Source organism: Anopheles ziemanni, chromosome 2 (genome assembly GCF_943734765.1).
Source record: "Anopheles ziemanni chromosome 2, idAnoZiCoDA_A2_x.2, whole genome shotgun sequence".
In the NCBI taxonomy this organism is placed as follows: domain Eukaryota; kingdom Metazoa; phylum Arthropoda; class Insecta; order Diptera; family Culicidae; genus Anopheles; species Anopheles ziemanni.
The window spans coordinates 52,650,065-52,665,980 of NC_080705.1; the positions used below are offsets into that span (position 1 = coordinate 52,650,065).

The 15,916-nt window shown below is 41.9% G+C and overlaps 1 protein-coding gene across 1 annotated transcript in view; it reads right to left on the bottom strand.

Moving 5' to 3' along the window:
* LOC131293841 (uncharacterized) overlaps window positions 1–12,787 on the bottom strand; it is a 28,178-nt gene extending 15,391 nt beyond the window's left edge. Inside the window, exons 1-3 of the mRNA XM_058321894.1 lie at window positions 12,757–12,787; window positions 3,019–3,094; window positions 2,491–2,973 (exon numbers count right to left, since the gene is read on the bottom strand). Coding sequence (XP_058177877.1) covers window positions 2,491–2,973; window positions 3,019–3,094; window positions 12,757–12,787 — 590 coding nt within the window. The remainder of the gene's footprint in view (window positions 1–2,490; window positions 2,974–3,018; window positions 3,095–12,756) is intronic.
* Window positions 12,788–15,916: the final 3,129 nt, after the last annotated feature.

Consider the following 15,916-nt stretch of genomic DNA (forward strand, 5'->3'; position numbering starts at 1 on the left):
ATTCGATTTTTCAAGAAGACCCTGCAACGACTTTGCTTGTTTGATAATTGAAAATATAAATATGCTTAAAATGCCTTTGGATGAAATTATATGTATCCTAACCGATCAGTTGCATGATAGGAACGAAAAATGTTTTTCAGACATTTTTTGAAAACAACAAGAAATTGACAAAAGAATATTGACAAAAAAGAAGGGAAAAAATAAACAAACGCAGGTGAAATGGAATTCCATTTTGAATGGCTGCGTTGACATTTTATATAGGCCCTTTGAAGCCCGTCCGACATGCTCAGAAATGGAACCGGAATTCAGCTTGGAGTCTATTCGACAGAACACCCTTAGTATGAATCTAAACAATAAAGAAAAATACACACACCCCCACCTGCACCGAAGCATCCAACGACCCATATGCGCATGCGATGGAAAATTGACAATCACTCGGCAAAATGTTTTGATCCTTCCGGCGCATTCCAGCGAATGGTGGCCGTCGTCATTCCATGGGCCGAAGACAATACAATAAAATGGAGGCATCGGCGTTCGCATTGTGTTTGCCTTTCTTTTTCCCTCTGGTCGAAGCAGTTGGGAAGGCGCGGGAAGCTGGCTGAGCGCGTTCGTTCGTTTTTCCACAATCGTACCCCGAATACCCGACACCGGAATGGGGGAGGATATTGTAAACGATGTCTACATGCCTTTGCCAAAAATGACACTCATCTCCTAGAGACAGTCCCATCGAAAGGGGGGACGGGAAGTGGAACACGTATAACAATAAAATCTTCAAATTTATTTGTTTGTTCTATCGTGAAGAGCAGTTTCTTGCCGGTGCGACGACGGTTGTTGCGAAACCAAGCGCTGTTTTCCACCGGATACTGGGGTGAACTCGAGCGTACCGTCGCTTTGAAGCCATCTTGGGAGTCCGGGTGTGTTTTTGGGATGAAGACATCCTCGATGGTTTAAGTGGGAATAAAAAAGATTGGAAAATAGGAAATCTATCTCCGCCCGGCTAGCACAATCCGTTGAGGAATGAAAATGTAGCGCTATTTGCTTCTCGAGAGCTAAACGGAACGCTATCCATCAATCACATTGGAAGATGTGTTTTAGGTGAATTGGATGTCCACAAATTTGGTAACGTTTGTTGATGTATACAATTGTAATTTTGGTTGTTGTTTTCAATATATTCGAGTGACAAATTATTGTAAAAAACTGTAAGCTTGATTTAGAGTTTGATATAAATTAGTAAACACAGATAGGAATTTTTGCTCCAAGTAGAACAAACAAGTAGCCCAGTAAGACTTGATGTTTGCTTGTCATTGTTGAATTCAATATAGATTCCATTCGAGAATAAATCTAAAGAGTGTGCTAACAAATAAAAAGTTTGGCATTTGAAGCAACAATTGCTAAAATAGTATATTTGAGTCAGAAGCAAGGTAAATAAATAGTTAAAACAGTCAAAAAGGAAGGATATTTATTCGGCGAAATGTTTCTCATTTTTGAAGAACGGAGTATTAAGTATCAAGGCAATACTTCGGTTAAACCATATAGTTTATTTACATTTGGACTCATAACACCAATGTGTTGCATGTATAACAGGACTATTTTCTTACTTGATTCAACTCAATTTGGTTGTTAAAAATAACTGGTAGAATGGTTTACAGCCTTTTTAGTGCTGTTTTGCTGCAACGCAAAAACTATTTCAACCCAATCTATACAACGTGTATCAACAAAAAAACAACGTCACACAAGAAAAAAAAGTAGTAATGATACATTTCAGAGAAGTAAAAGCTTTTGAAATTTTTAGAAGTTTTAAATTGGCGGAAATGCATGCCGAATTCATCATTTTTATGTAGTTTTTGATAACCATGCTATAAATGTAAATTGGTTTATGGATATCCCATGATTTTTGTAATCAAATATGAATTTTTCTCCATTTCCGTTGGCAATTGATGTAAGATTAGGCAAGGAAGGCTTGAAAAAGTGTTGATTGCGTGATTCGAGCATAAAAGACAAAATAACCATTCTCTTCTCTTACCTTGTCCTTTCGATAGCAAATGTAAAATGATACATTTTACTATCAATGTTTATTTCAACACCTTTAAACATGTTGTTTTGTTGTTTTGAAATAAGCATGAATCGTCCTTTGCATTCATACCTGCATCTGCTGTATTAGCTCCGTCCAGTGCACCATTAGCATTGTTGGAACAAATTCTTTGAAATGGGAAATGGGCAATGTGTCCACTAGCACAATAAGTGTTCAGCACGGCCACAAAACATGCACTATAAACTCGGACGCAAATCATACGCCCAGAGAAGGCGTCGATAGTTTCGCGCTCGAGTTGTTGCCTCTTTCTTCGCCGTCACACATGTTGGCGCTTCATTTTGTGGCCATTTTGTGGGATACGCTGTGTGTCCGTGTGTGCAAGACACGGGCGCACTAATCACCCACCGATACATGGTGGTCTAGCTGTCCGCTTCCCACGTCAGGCCCCCCTTACTTACCGCTCGTAGTCGAAGCGACAGTACAGCTTTCCGTCACGCATGAAGCACGAGTGCATGAGCCGGATCGAGCAGGAGGTGCACTGGAGGCACCGCTCGTGGTAAGTGCTGTCCACCACCTTCATGATGTACCGATCGCAGATCGGACTGCAGCACTGCCCGCACAGGCTCGTCCCCAGCAGCCCCGCCAGGTGTGTGTGACCGCCGGTTCCCGGGCCGCCCCCGAGGTCGGCGTCACTCATGACCCCTGCCAGCAGCAAGCGTTGCTCGGTGGAGCCACCGGCGGGGGTGGTGGTGGTGACGTTGGGTGCGGTGGCTATCGGGTGTCCCTGTAGTGTCGTCGGCGTCGCCGTCGTAATTGGTGTTTTCGCACCGCACGCGCTCCCTCGGCCGGTCCCGCACGCACCGGTTGTACCGATTGGCCCGGTACCGGTTGCCGTGTTGTTGACGGTCGTTGTGATGTTTGCGTTGCCGTTGTTGCTGTTGCTGTTGCTGCTGCTGTTGTTGTTGTTATTCTCATTCGAAAGCGGCCCGCCACCACCAACGCCACCGCCACCTTCAAGCTCCTCTTGCTGGTTGCCGAGGTTGCATTTCATTTCCATGGGAACTGTAACAGATGAAGGAAGGGACGTATTATCGAGGAGAAGAGCGAACGAGAGAGAAAAGGGGAAATAGTGAGGGTTGGGGTTTTATTGCTAGCAATAGCCGGCGCAATAGTCGGCTAAACTGGGTTCCCAGTACTACTAACAAAACAACCGATATGCGGAATGACGCGAGAAGCTGGAGGGTGAGTGAAAAACGAAAATGACGATATTTGCCCAGCGCAAATAGAAAAGTGTAACGGCCCGCGAGTAAACAAGTCAACATCCCACAAAGAAAGAGAGAGAGAGAGAGAGAGAGAGAGAGAGAGAGAGTGAACCCCTAAGGACACTGAAAGAGCGGGAAGGAGAGGTGGCATTTCATAAAAGGCAGAAAGTTGAGCTCGATGATGATGCGGTATGGGAAAGTGGAAAACTGCGTTCACCGTCTGAACCGGGGAAAACCCTTGTGCAAGCAAGTGGAAGGAAGAACGAGAAGTCATCGTCGTCGTCCTAGTGATCTTCATCGTTTGCTAGAGTGACATTCGCTGCCATTTTTGCCTTACGTCCAGTGATGTAGCAAACAGAGTATTATCAAACAGTGTATTATGATAATAAGTTTAGGTAATCTCCTGTTTGTTTTCTCTTGCCGGTAAAATGGGTAAAGCAAGAAAAGAAGTTACACAGTTTTCTTTGAGTTTTTGAAAAACAAACAAATATCAACCAATTATAACCGAAATTACACGTGAATTAGCAGTAAATTTAATAAAATTGTTTTTCATTTTTCGGTATCTATATTGAAAAAAATGGTAAAGTCATTCGCAAAAAATTCCACAAACGCCAATTGCTACTTAGATTAGAGGGTGCGTGATAAATCTTAGCAGTAAATTAAACCAAATTGTTTTGTGGCGCAAAGATGAGAAACAATTTGTTAAAATTTAATGCAACAATTCGTCACGGAGCCTGTATATGTCTTTGAAAAAACTAAATTTAAACGTCCAATTGGACGATGTCTAGTTTTTCGATATATCTATTATTGATGTTTTTCTTCTACACTCATTTCATAGCAAATTTTGCTTCATGCGTAACCAGTTACACGGAAACTCGCAGTAATACAACTTCTTTTAAATAAAATGAGAAACAGAGCACGAATTTGTGCGATAGAAGATTCCAATATTAGTAAATTGTGGTAAAAAATAATATTATTCTTCAATTCGATTTGGACTATTTTGTTACATTTCATCTGTTTCCCTTTTCTGGTGTTTCGCTTCTAGGTCACACATCTGTTAACGTCATGACCTTAATTAGGTAAAGTATCTCAGCAATTAGTAAAGCATATTGATAAAGATTTGTATTTCCTGGAATTGTGAAGAAATTGCATGTGTCTATCTAAAATAGTTTTTGATTTCCTTTTTGTTTTTCTGTTATTAGCTGTGTTTATGATTTCATAACAGTTAATATCCAGCAATGTTTGCTTCAAATCATTGCTGTTCTGATTTGAACATATGAATTGTTTCTTTAGTTTAGTTAGTTGTGAACTAGATTAATGCTCAGTGTTTTTTTCCCAACGATAAGTACAATGACTCATAAATCGTGTTTCAATATACCTTAAATATAGTCAAAAGTAAGCAAAATTTTAGGAATTTTCCACACACTTAGAGTTTGGCGTGATGGTACATCACTGGATATAACCATTATAGGACGCAGCTTTGCCGTCGCCAGCGATCTGAAATCGCCATCCGGATCCGATGCAAAACACGACGAATCCGCAAGACGGCTTCAGCTTCACGCAGGGACGACGCTTCAAGCACGGTATTCCGACAGCGCAGGCGGGATGATAGGAGTTTTATGCAAATTTGCCAAATTATTCGAATCCTAGGCGCATGGATACCGGCGTGGTTCTCCCCGGCGGTTAGCTCTACCGAGCACGACCCTTGTTTGACCTTTTACCATCGAAATCGACGGGTCACAACCGGGGGCTACTTTTCGTTTGGATCGGGAGGGACTACCAGGCGCAGTAACTACGGCCGATACCGCAGAAGGGGAGAAAATCAAGTCCACCAAGGAAACGTTTCTTTCCCGCGCCGACATTCCGTGTCATGTCACCCAAACCGCCCAGATGGCGCCCTCGGAATCCGTCGGGTTGGAAACGTGAGCGAGGGTCAGTAATCAGGCTGCGAGGGAGAAATTTAATTTTAATCAAAAACCTGGGTAACGGCGGGTCGGTAAAATGGCCATTTCCTTTCCGTGAACATCAAAAGGCTAGCCGTGCTCCGGTTGCATAAGGTGAACCGTTTGTTGCACCTGACGGCGTTCTTCGAGAGCCCTCGTCCTTAAAGGCCACAACATGCCACAGGGACGTCTCTTTCCGCTGGTCGTTATGAAAGGATCAACCTTTGCACGGATCCGGAGTCGTTTGAAACGCTATGTAACTTGGATGCCTTGTGTAGCATTTGCACATTTTAATCTGCTTCGGCCGGTTCGGTCTACGACCGGGCACTCTACATCTCTTGTGCGCTCTTCACAGCTCCTGTTTCCTATTAATCTACTCAATAAGGGTTCCCAGTTGCAGTTGCAACGGTATGGTCGGAAGTGTTTGCATTAAAATTGCACTTTTCCAACCGAGGGGAGCCCAAAGGATACCCACAACATCGTGTCGATGGTAGCCACCGGTTCGCACTTTTCTGGTAGGCAACGCACGGATCGTGGGTCCACTCGGGTTGTGTTGCAGATTTTACAATGTTATATTGACATTACAATGTTGGGTGCCCCAAGAGTGATGTTATGAAAATTTCCTGTCCGTGGTTCACGAGTGCACTGCCAATCGAGAGCTCCCGCTGCACGTGCACTGGTGCAATTGACAGTAATTTAAGTGATACTGTGGTCGAGTGTCCGGGGGAACACGAGTATGCACCACTCGGGTGTTGCACCTAAGAGGTTGCGCATATCGTTGCTATTTATTTCAATATTGGCAAGGGATCACTTGTTTTACATGCAATAATCTTTTCGAGAAAAAATGGTTTGTTTCAATCAAGAGCAAAACATAATTTTCATCGAATGTATTTCGAATCGATTCGAATTCACGTTCGTTTTTCGAGTTGATGAAGATTTTAACTTCATTTGATAACAAATAGAAGAAAATGTAGTAAAGTTTCCAGTTTTATTTATAACAACACGTTTAAATACGTTAAACCGATCAATAATGTAATGTTTAACAAGTTAGATCGCAATAATGAATTGATTGTTTACGATTTAGGTATAGTTTATTTTAAAAAGAGCATCGAAGTTTAATGATTTTTCCTCCTGAGAGAACCTGATCCATCGACAGATCTTCGCCAAAGGAGATGGAGACGAAAACAAGTTGTAGACTCAATTATGGAAATCGTTCCAACTTTCTACGGTAAGATTCTTTGACATTTAAACTCAACTAGCGAAACATGACAACATATCATGAAAACTAAACTTTTACTAAATCAAACCTAATCAAAAGAAAACTCTTCTGCAAAAGTAAACTCTCTAAACTAAACTATTAAGATTTAGGTAAGTATTCCTGGGGCTCCACGTTGTAAATAAGACAAAGAAGCTGGCGGCAGACTCAGTAGCCCAACTGACAGTCTGGTCTTTAAAGGAGGCTAATTAAGAAAAGAATGCTCGATGGGGATGGGAAGGTGAGAAAACCAACCATTCGCATAGTCCGCAATTTGTGAAATCAGTGTCGTATCGAGATATCCAAAGCACTTTAAAGTACAGAGTACACCTTTATAAGGTATAATATACATTAAAACTGCAATGCGATGCAGAGTTTATGAGTAAAGTGATTCTCTGATGATAAAAGCGTCATCTGGTGCTTATAAACACTATTTTTTCCAGAGATAACTAAAGAGAAATTGAATGGGAATATTAAAGAGCGCCTTTTTTTAATACCTTTGTCTCAAACCTAGAGTCTTTAACGACTAAAAACTTTTTCCCTAAAATGGCCCGCCTTAAATCAAGAGTCTCCCCCCTTAAATTTTAGACGCGGGATCATCTTATACATCAGCTAATACGGTAATTTGTTAAAAAATGAATTTTACTTTTATATAGCTCTACGATGCAATTTTTTGCCGTTAATAGTTTTAAAGAACTGTTGAAAAGAATAACAATAAAAGTAGTTTTGTAAATTATAAACTAACTGAAGTGAACCAACAAATATTCATTCGACGCAAGTGGTAATAAGAGCGCGAGATAATTATGATACTTATCTTGCTTAATATAAAAAAATGTGTAAATTATATAAAATACTTAAGAGATTTAAAATGTAAGATCTCATTTACAATATAAATACATATGCGTATGTACATTGTTGTTTGTCGGCGTAAAGTTGGTAGATAACAGGCAATAACAAAATGTTTGATGTGATGACAAGATCATCCATAGATAAATTAAAAATAAACAAATCGCGCATATTCTATAAAACTTGAATGCTATATTTTGCCGTACGATCTATTCTTGGAAAAAAAATCCTACATGTACGCTACGACCAGGATCAGTGTCAACAATAGCGCATACAATCTCCCCAGCAGGAGGTCGCACATAGCACAAATGCCCATCACATATGGGGATGGAAAAAGGTGACATATCGGGACACCGTGACTTCCCGATAGTGCGCACGGATTTACTTACTGTCTATAAAAGCTGATGAGGCACCTGTGCGTTTGAACCTTACGATTCCGAACCTTGCCAAGCTGGCGCCGCTAGCAGGCAGTCCCCGATGGTTTCCCGAAGTAGGAACGCGACTCCTGCCACTTCCCGTCCCGCTGTCCGCTTGATGGATTGATCCGATTAGGCGTCACAGTTTTACACCCCTTTTGTTGAGCCATTTTCCTTGCCGACGGATTGGCGACGGCCCGAAGCTAATCGATCATAAACAGCGACGCCTTTCGAAGCCGACACCGCATTAAAGAGAATGTCCGGCTGACGGAGAGCCCCCGCATAAGTTCTCCGTCCCGCAACGCGAAAGATGCACAAACTCCTATGCCTCTGTTGTTCCGAAGGTGTCCTGGCGGTGGTTTCACCGAGCGATCAAAGGACATCAATTATGTTTGAGGCCACGGTGCATCCATAAAACGGGGAAAAGTACACAGGAACGTCTCCTTTATGCCATTTATTGCACGACACACAAAACACAGTGAGAGAGGAAAGGCGAGGGTGAAAGGGATCGGAATGTGCCGCCGCAATGACGCAACAGTCCTCTCCCGCTTTCCTCTTCTCTCTTGCGGGAAGCATCCTAATTATGCATGCACATACCAGTGACCATTTTTATGCTAATCGCATCGGCGTAACAAAAGACATGCACCAGAAGACCACGGTGTCTCGCCCTTGGCTGAGTTCGGGCTGCCAGCACGAATCGGTGCTGCTTTTCCCCTTTTCTCGTTTTTCATTTTGGTTCCGTTTTTCTGCGTTGATTCTCGGTGTCAGTTCGTTGCTTTTTTCACCGCCTAAACGGGTGGAACGGAAGCGCACGGACGGGTAACATATTTTCCCGTCCAGAACATCCTTCAGCTTTCCCTCCTATGCCTTCGGATTTTCCGGGCCACACGTAGAGGAGAATATGCGACAGACCAACAACAACGAGAAAAAAACAGCCGAAAAACCTTACGTTCCCTGCTTCCAGCTTGGCCCGTTTTGTTTCGCTTCCTGTGAGCCCGCGTTTTACTTTTCCGCTATCCGCCACCTCCCGAGGAGCTGCAAATCAAGGATCATCTCAACTTGTTCGACTCCCTCCCCCCACCCCGTTGGCGGGGATTGATCGGAAAGAGAGCAAAAAATAAACACGTGATATTAAACCCGGCGGGATGGCGGGTTGCACTTGCCGCCGGATCCCGCTCCCTGTGCAACAGCTGCACGAGGACAGGCGTCTCGGGAACGAGTCCCGCAGCCACATGAAGAGAAATCTTCGCTACTCAAACTGGGACAAACTGGGTTCGGTGCTGCTGCTGTTGCTGCTGTCCGGGGTGTAGCGTTAAGTTTGAGCCGGACTAATCTCACAGTTGGTGGTGGCAAAGATTGTTTTCAGCTCCAACCGGAATCAGAGGAATGAGATATGCGAATGAAGAATTAGAAGAAAGTTAGACATGGTCTTAGTACGAGACTCAGCGTGTGTAACGAGGAAAACTACAGGCAGTTTGTTTTTACTCTAAGCTATTTTTGATCGAACCCAATCTGTTCAATTGCCGAACGTCAAGAACAAATGTATCATAAAATCTATTCATTTGACCTTTAACTAAACAGATAAGACTTGCTTATGACATGTAATGGTAAGAAAAACTTAAATGTCTAAATGTTTTGAACTGGAAATCTCATATAATGTAACGTCTTATATTGAAATAATTATATTGAAATAATGCAAAACTGACTAGATATTTCTGCACACCATAGGTTCTTGTACAAAAAAGAGTAACTAGTCTTTCAAAAATATTTAAATTCAAGTATGTTTATATGGCTATGTAACTTCAATTGTATACAGATAATCCTACACCATACATATATCGAGTATGCAATGTTACACAATCTCGTCCGGGATATTAGGTATCTCGACATCCTGTTTCCATATGTATATAATATCCATTAAAACTGCAATGGATAGAATTTGATCCTTGTAACATGGACAAAATAACACTTATTCCCTTCACTGATGTTTTACCAACATGCCAAAAACCCAAACCAAATTAATCAATAATGATACTCAACTATTAGAACTGATACACACAGTTGGTTTTAAATTATTGCAGAACAAAGTTTTGTTGCAATTATAATTATTGCAAACTAATATTTTTGGGCAAAGTTTCTGTTTCAAAAATATATTTAATAAGCTAATTGTAGTTAAGTTTGCGCAACCATCTGTAAATAAAGTAAATTTTCCATATTGCTTTCATATTAACTAAACATATTTGCTAAATTAAAATGAAAGCGACAATGAGGATAGCAACAGCAAAACCATCTATTATTTGTTTTCTTTCAAATCAGAATAATTTGGCCAATAACCTCAAACATTACGTGAAAAATTTTTTTTAATAGACAAATTGTAATAAAGCATTTTTTTAAAGCAACATGGAGCAAACAAACAAACAGTACATAATAAATTGACTTGCAAAGAAATTTGTTTCAGTATGGGGAAATGTGGAAATGTGGCAGAAGCGTTTTTGATTTTCAATTGATAGTGATAGTAATTATACTAATAAGTAATGGAAATACACATTTAACAACTATTGATTTTGACAACATACCAATGGTTTCCAGTAAATATTGACCCAAATGAAAATGCCTTTATGTTAATGGCGCATTAATGTCACCCGAACATGTGATCCATAATCCACTCGAACGCTTCTAGCTGGCAGCGGAACGCGTCAAGTTTCCCGAAAAAGTTACGCTATCTTCTCGTTTGTTGTTCCCTCGTTTGCTCACACCTTCACCTCAACTCGCACTCCGTGGGGTGGAAAAGTCCGAAAGAATGTGTTTCCACACGTATCAATTAGTCATTGCGGGCTGTGTTAGAAATTGGGTCTGTGTGTTTGGCTCGGAAAACGGGTTTCCGGAACCTTGAAACAGACCTTGGCGCGGAGGTATGATGAAACGTTTCAACCCTGGCAGACGGGGTTCAGGGAAACTCTTTCCCGGCTCTTTTCGCAGGTCATTCACTATTCATCGGGCGTGTTAATTATGGTGGCCGTTTGTTTCGACGAAACTTTTCATTACGTTTCGCTTTCCCTTTTTTCCCCGGTCTCTTCCCCTCTTCCCCAAGTGGCAGTCGGTGAAGGTTCTTCCCGGCAACCCTTCACCGGACAACCGGTTTGGGAGGTAAGGAATTCCGACGCCAACCACTCGGTGGAAACTCAAATGCGACTCGACCAGCCGCCAAAACGTTTACACCTTTTCCCACCGGCGGTTGATATTTATCTTTCTTCCCCACTTTTTCCCGTTCACATTTGTCGATAGCCCCCGGGTTCGCCAGCGCCATCATGTACCCACTGGCGTGAATGATGTCGTTTTTTCAGCCCTTCGGAATCGCCTCCACTCCCACTAACCAGGCGTCTCGCGTGCAGCATTAGAATCAATAGCACCCGTGGGGAATCGGTTACGATAAGGTCGGAAAGGGGGAGTACTTGACAAACTGGAGAGGCTTGGAAGAGTAGACTTTGTCAACTGGTTTGGAACCTACCAGGTTGGATAGAAACAAAATTGATTTAAAATATTTCTTATTTATTGTTACACATACCAAGGCTCTAAGGCACAACACGAGGAACGGTTTACGGAGGTCCATGACCCAATATGAGGTTTTACAGTCATACGGCTTACAGTCAACATTTAAATCACAAATTTAAATCTTTTTGCAGTTAAAAATATATAACGGACATTCTGCGAAAAACTTGCAAACTATTCGCAGGTTAAAGCTCGTCAACTTTATATGATTCAATATTAGCTGCAACCCAATGTGTTTTTTCAGACTGAATGGAATAATTAACAAATTAAACATTCGACGATGAACATTACCATAACCTAATTCAAATTGGGTCGAACAGTGTCGTCAGCTTAGAAATTTGTTCTCTTCAGCCACATTCCAAGACAACACGGTGATGACGACGCCAACGACGAGGAGGACGACATCGGCGACGATCACAAAGATGCCGCGACTTGTGACGCGCGACAGGAAGAAATACTTAAATAAACATTTCGCCCGACATTACGTAATATTTATTCCTATCAACACCTTCACATTTCCGCCACGTCCGTCCAGAAACGGAGCAGGCACGGAAAGGGGTCGAGTTCGGGCGAGTGAGAGTTAAAAACCCATCATCGCATCAGTCCCGACGGCTTTCCCGACAGAACTGCCACCGGTGCCACCGCCTCGAACGTCTAATGAGGAGGTAACAGAAGCAGTAACGTTGTCTTTCCTAAAAATGATAAATCTTTCAACCATCGCCCAGCACGAGCCGGGAAGCTTCGATGTCATGAAATGTAGGAGCCGACACCCGGCTTCTCCCTCGGTTTGCCCCGAAAGAGTTAGGAAAAAGTCATCCGACCTCACCTACCACTTCCCTTTGTGCATTGCGATGGCAGTTTTGACAATTCCTTTCTATCCAGATGTGTTCCGACTTTTCCCATCTGGCCAGGCTCCGGAAGGTACGGTACCATGAACGGAAACAAAGAGTTCCCATTCCGTTGGCAAACGAAAGCATCGGATTGTACGAAAAGAAATTACACACAGACTTCTGCTGCAAACTGCTGGAGAGGAAGATGCTGGTGATGGTTGTATAACCAAGCTAAATGTTTGTCGAACAACGTGGCTTTTGAACCGCCGGATGGTTGGGATGTTTAGCAAGGTTCTTTAAAGGAAAGCTTCGTCATGAATTGTAAATTCTTAATGAGAATTGTAAATTCTTTTTGAATGAGGAAAACATTAGAAACATATTTCTTTTCCAAACACGAAATAGTCATTTGAGCAACAAAACAAACAAAAGTCCTCAGCACTGCGATAATACATTAAGCGTTCTTGATGAATTTATTCGGAATCCCAGTAAATAACACCGACGGGTATTGTATATAAGCTATTTTCCACCAAATACAACCCCCTTGATAACATGGTTATCTGATAAGAAGGTTTATCTTGCTCGTTGAATCTCGAGTGGAAGAAAAATGAGAAAACTATACTCACAGTACGAAATTTTAGGTTGCTGATCAATCATACTTTCGATATCACAATCACGACGTTTAACACAACATTTACAACATGTGTTTGGAAGCTGGTGATCACTTTAGACAACTTGTGTTTCTATACATGGGGGCAACGTGAAATTTAGAAAGTTTTCAGATTTCGTTTTGGAAAAGGAACCGTAGGCACTCTATTTCTCCCATTAGATGATTTTTTATAAAGAATATTCCCAACTCCACTGTTTGATATTTAACTTTTGTTCTTCAGCGGTTGTTTTATTTTTCACGATTCGAAAAATTCACAAAAGTGTATTATTTGTTGTGTTTTGCTTTCTATTACATTGTTGATTCCATATTCCTTGGTGCTTACTCACGTTAACGCATATTTTTCGAAAATCACGCATTGGGTAAAATCACTGCAACACAGTACCGAAGCAGCTGAACCGCGCACCAACCCGCAGCAAGGACTACTGAGGTGCTACACTGGCTTTACACTACCATCTTACATCGGGCGGTTGTTCGTGTTAGTTTTTTCTCCTGGTTCACTATCTCGCCGTCCCGGGTTTAGCACTAGACACTACCATCCTGGTGTTTCCGGGGAGAAGAGTTTACGAGATGTTTCACTCGACTCACACAGAGCGACATCTTGCTCCTAGGACGTTCGTTGCCAACTGGGAAGCATTTCGAAAGGCGATATTTACCCGAACAAGACGACCGTTGATGGGATTATCCGGTGGAAAATATCCTTTTCCATCATATGAGCTCACCTTAACGCGTGTTTTTTGTGATCCGCGGAACGTGTTTTGGCAATATTTCATGTCACCATCATTGAAGAATCTTGCGACCATGGATGTTTTTTCTTTTGGTTCTTTCACTTCGCTCAATTCGAATGAGGTTATGTTACTCCTGTCGTCTGTTGATACCGTGGCACTAATCCCGGTGGTTATGACCAAGATTCACTGTAGACGTCTCCGGTTGGATCCCACTACTACGGACGACTACGGTGGGCTCGTGGTAGTGGACACAAACACTATCTCGCACCAACACGAACGCCTCGATATGACACAAGATGAGCGATCATGGCCCGGCGACTCCTCCGTTCCAATGGCAGCGTGGTTTCGGGGAGCGAAGTATTTGGGCCGTTGTATTCCTTGGCGTATGTACCCGGAGGAGAGGTTAGGTTTCCGAAGGTGGTTTATTGACAAATGTTTGCAGAAGAGATGGCGCTAGCTGCGAAAAAGAAAACCTGAAGCCTTTTTGTTGCCAGTTTCGTATGGTTCTGATAGTCGTAATCGGAAACTCGGGAGTCTGACTGGTGCTCACTTGGGAAAAAGGGCTTGTACGTGGTCGTTTTCCCAACCAAGCCGAATTTTTACAGAGTGAATCGTGCAAAAGCGAATAAAGAAACACTTCAGATGCTCAATGTTCTTTTGATCGATGTGTCAGGACGTGCCTAACGGACACAGTGGAAAAAGAAAAACACGAAACAATAACAAGTAAGTCGACACTCTTGCACTTGGGATGAAAGATGGCGTCTGGGAAGACAAGACACATACCTAACCGAGCGCATTTGACGATGCAGACACAAAGGTGAAAAACAAAATCGCTCAGAATTGCTACGGATTCCGTCAGCAGAGATGTCAGCAGAGAAGACAGATCACAGAGTCGTTTGACAAGTGGAACCAAAAGAAAGAGAAGTTTAGTGTAAGTCGAAGCACCGTGCAGAAGAAGGATTCACATTCTCCCTGCTTCAAAAGCCGACGCACACGCAATCGATGCCCTTTTAACGAGCAAGGAGAAATGTTTGCCAAAATGGCGCGCATGCACACGTTCTTGCCGGTTTGGTAAACCACGCCCCCTTCTGGAGGTGGATTGTTAGTGGTGGTGATCTTGTAAAAAAATTAAGCAAAAACATCGCCACCGATTCATCAACCTTCCCCACCATAAAATGATTACCTGACAATGTCAAATACCGGTTCAGTAACCAGAATTTCCCGGTTTATCAACCAATCGTAGACATTCTATAAACCAAGGTTTATTGAAACAGCAGATTGGTACAATACTTCAGTAGTTTGAAGACCAGATTAGGAAGGTAGGGCCAACGATTAGTATCAGACACTTTGTTTTATCCTTTTATCTAAATGTCGTTTTGTGAAATTCAGTTAAGTTTCTAAATTGTACTGTGCTATATGCAATTTATAACTATGTAAAAAAAGATTCTCAATAATTTGTTTTTGCTCACACCTTTTTCATACGACATGTATAGATAAATGATTCTAAATATCGAGTTCAGAGAAAATTGTTCTAAAAATAGGCTATATTTGTAAGAATTAACAATATATTTGTTAAAATTACGAAATGTATAAAATTTTAACAGATCTTATCTAGCAGAAGTATCCTGCAGAACATACACTCCTACAGTGCACTTTGATAAACGGCAATCCGAACGGGTATTTCGTTGTATTTTTGAGATCTTGAAACATTCAAACCACCTTCCTGTGAAGCATTTGGAAAAACAAACTTCTCTAAATCGGTCGCCAAGCGGTTTTCATGTTTCAAAAAGTGCCAGCAATGAATTGAATTGGCTAGCATTTTGGCTAGCAAAACGAGATTATGAATATTTCGTATTATGGTTTAATGGATGATTTGTCTTAAGGCTGATTCGCACGTCGGCAAGTGCAAGTGGCAAGTAAGCAGGCAAGTGGCAAGTAACCGTTCGCACTGCAGGCAAGTACTTGCCGGTAACTAGATCACTCACACAAGTACACAATAACGATTAAATTTTATTTTACCATTATTTCATCATCAATAAATAAAAATATTGATCAACGATACGATCAAATAATATTTCTCGAACATTAGTCGAAAATTGTCCTAAACAAATCACGAAAATGAAACAGTTTTTGTTTGACATCTTGTATTTACACGAGTTGTCAACCAATACATCCACCTACTTGCCTGAAAAATAGACTCGGTTCTATTCCACTGGCAAGTAGCTACTTGCCACTTGCCACTTGCTTGGTCCTGATTCGCACAGGGTAGGTACGCGGCAACTTGCCACTTGCACTTGCCACTTGCCGACGTGCGAATCAGCCTTTACTATACATGAAGTTAGACATGGTAATACAAGATTATTTCGGTTTCTAACGCAACTTGAGTACGAT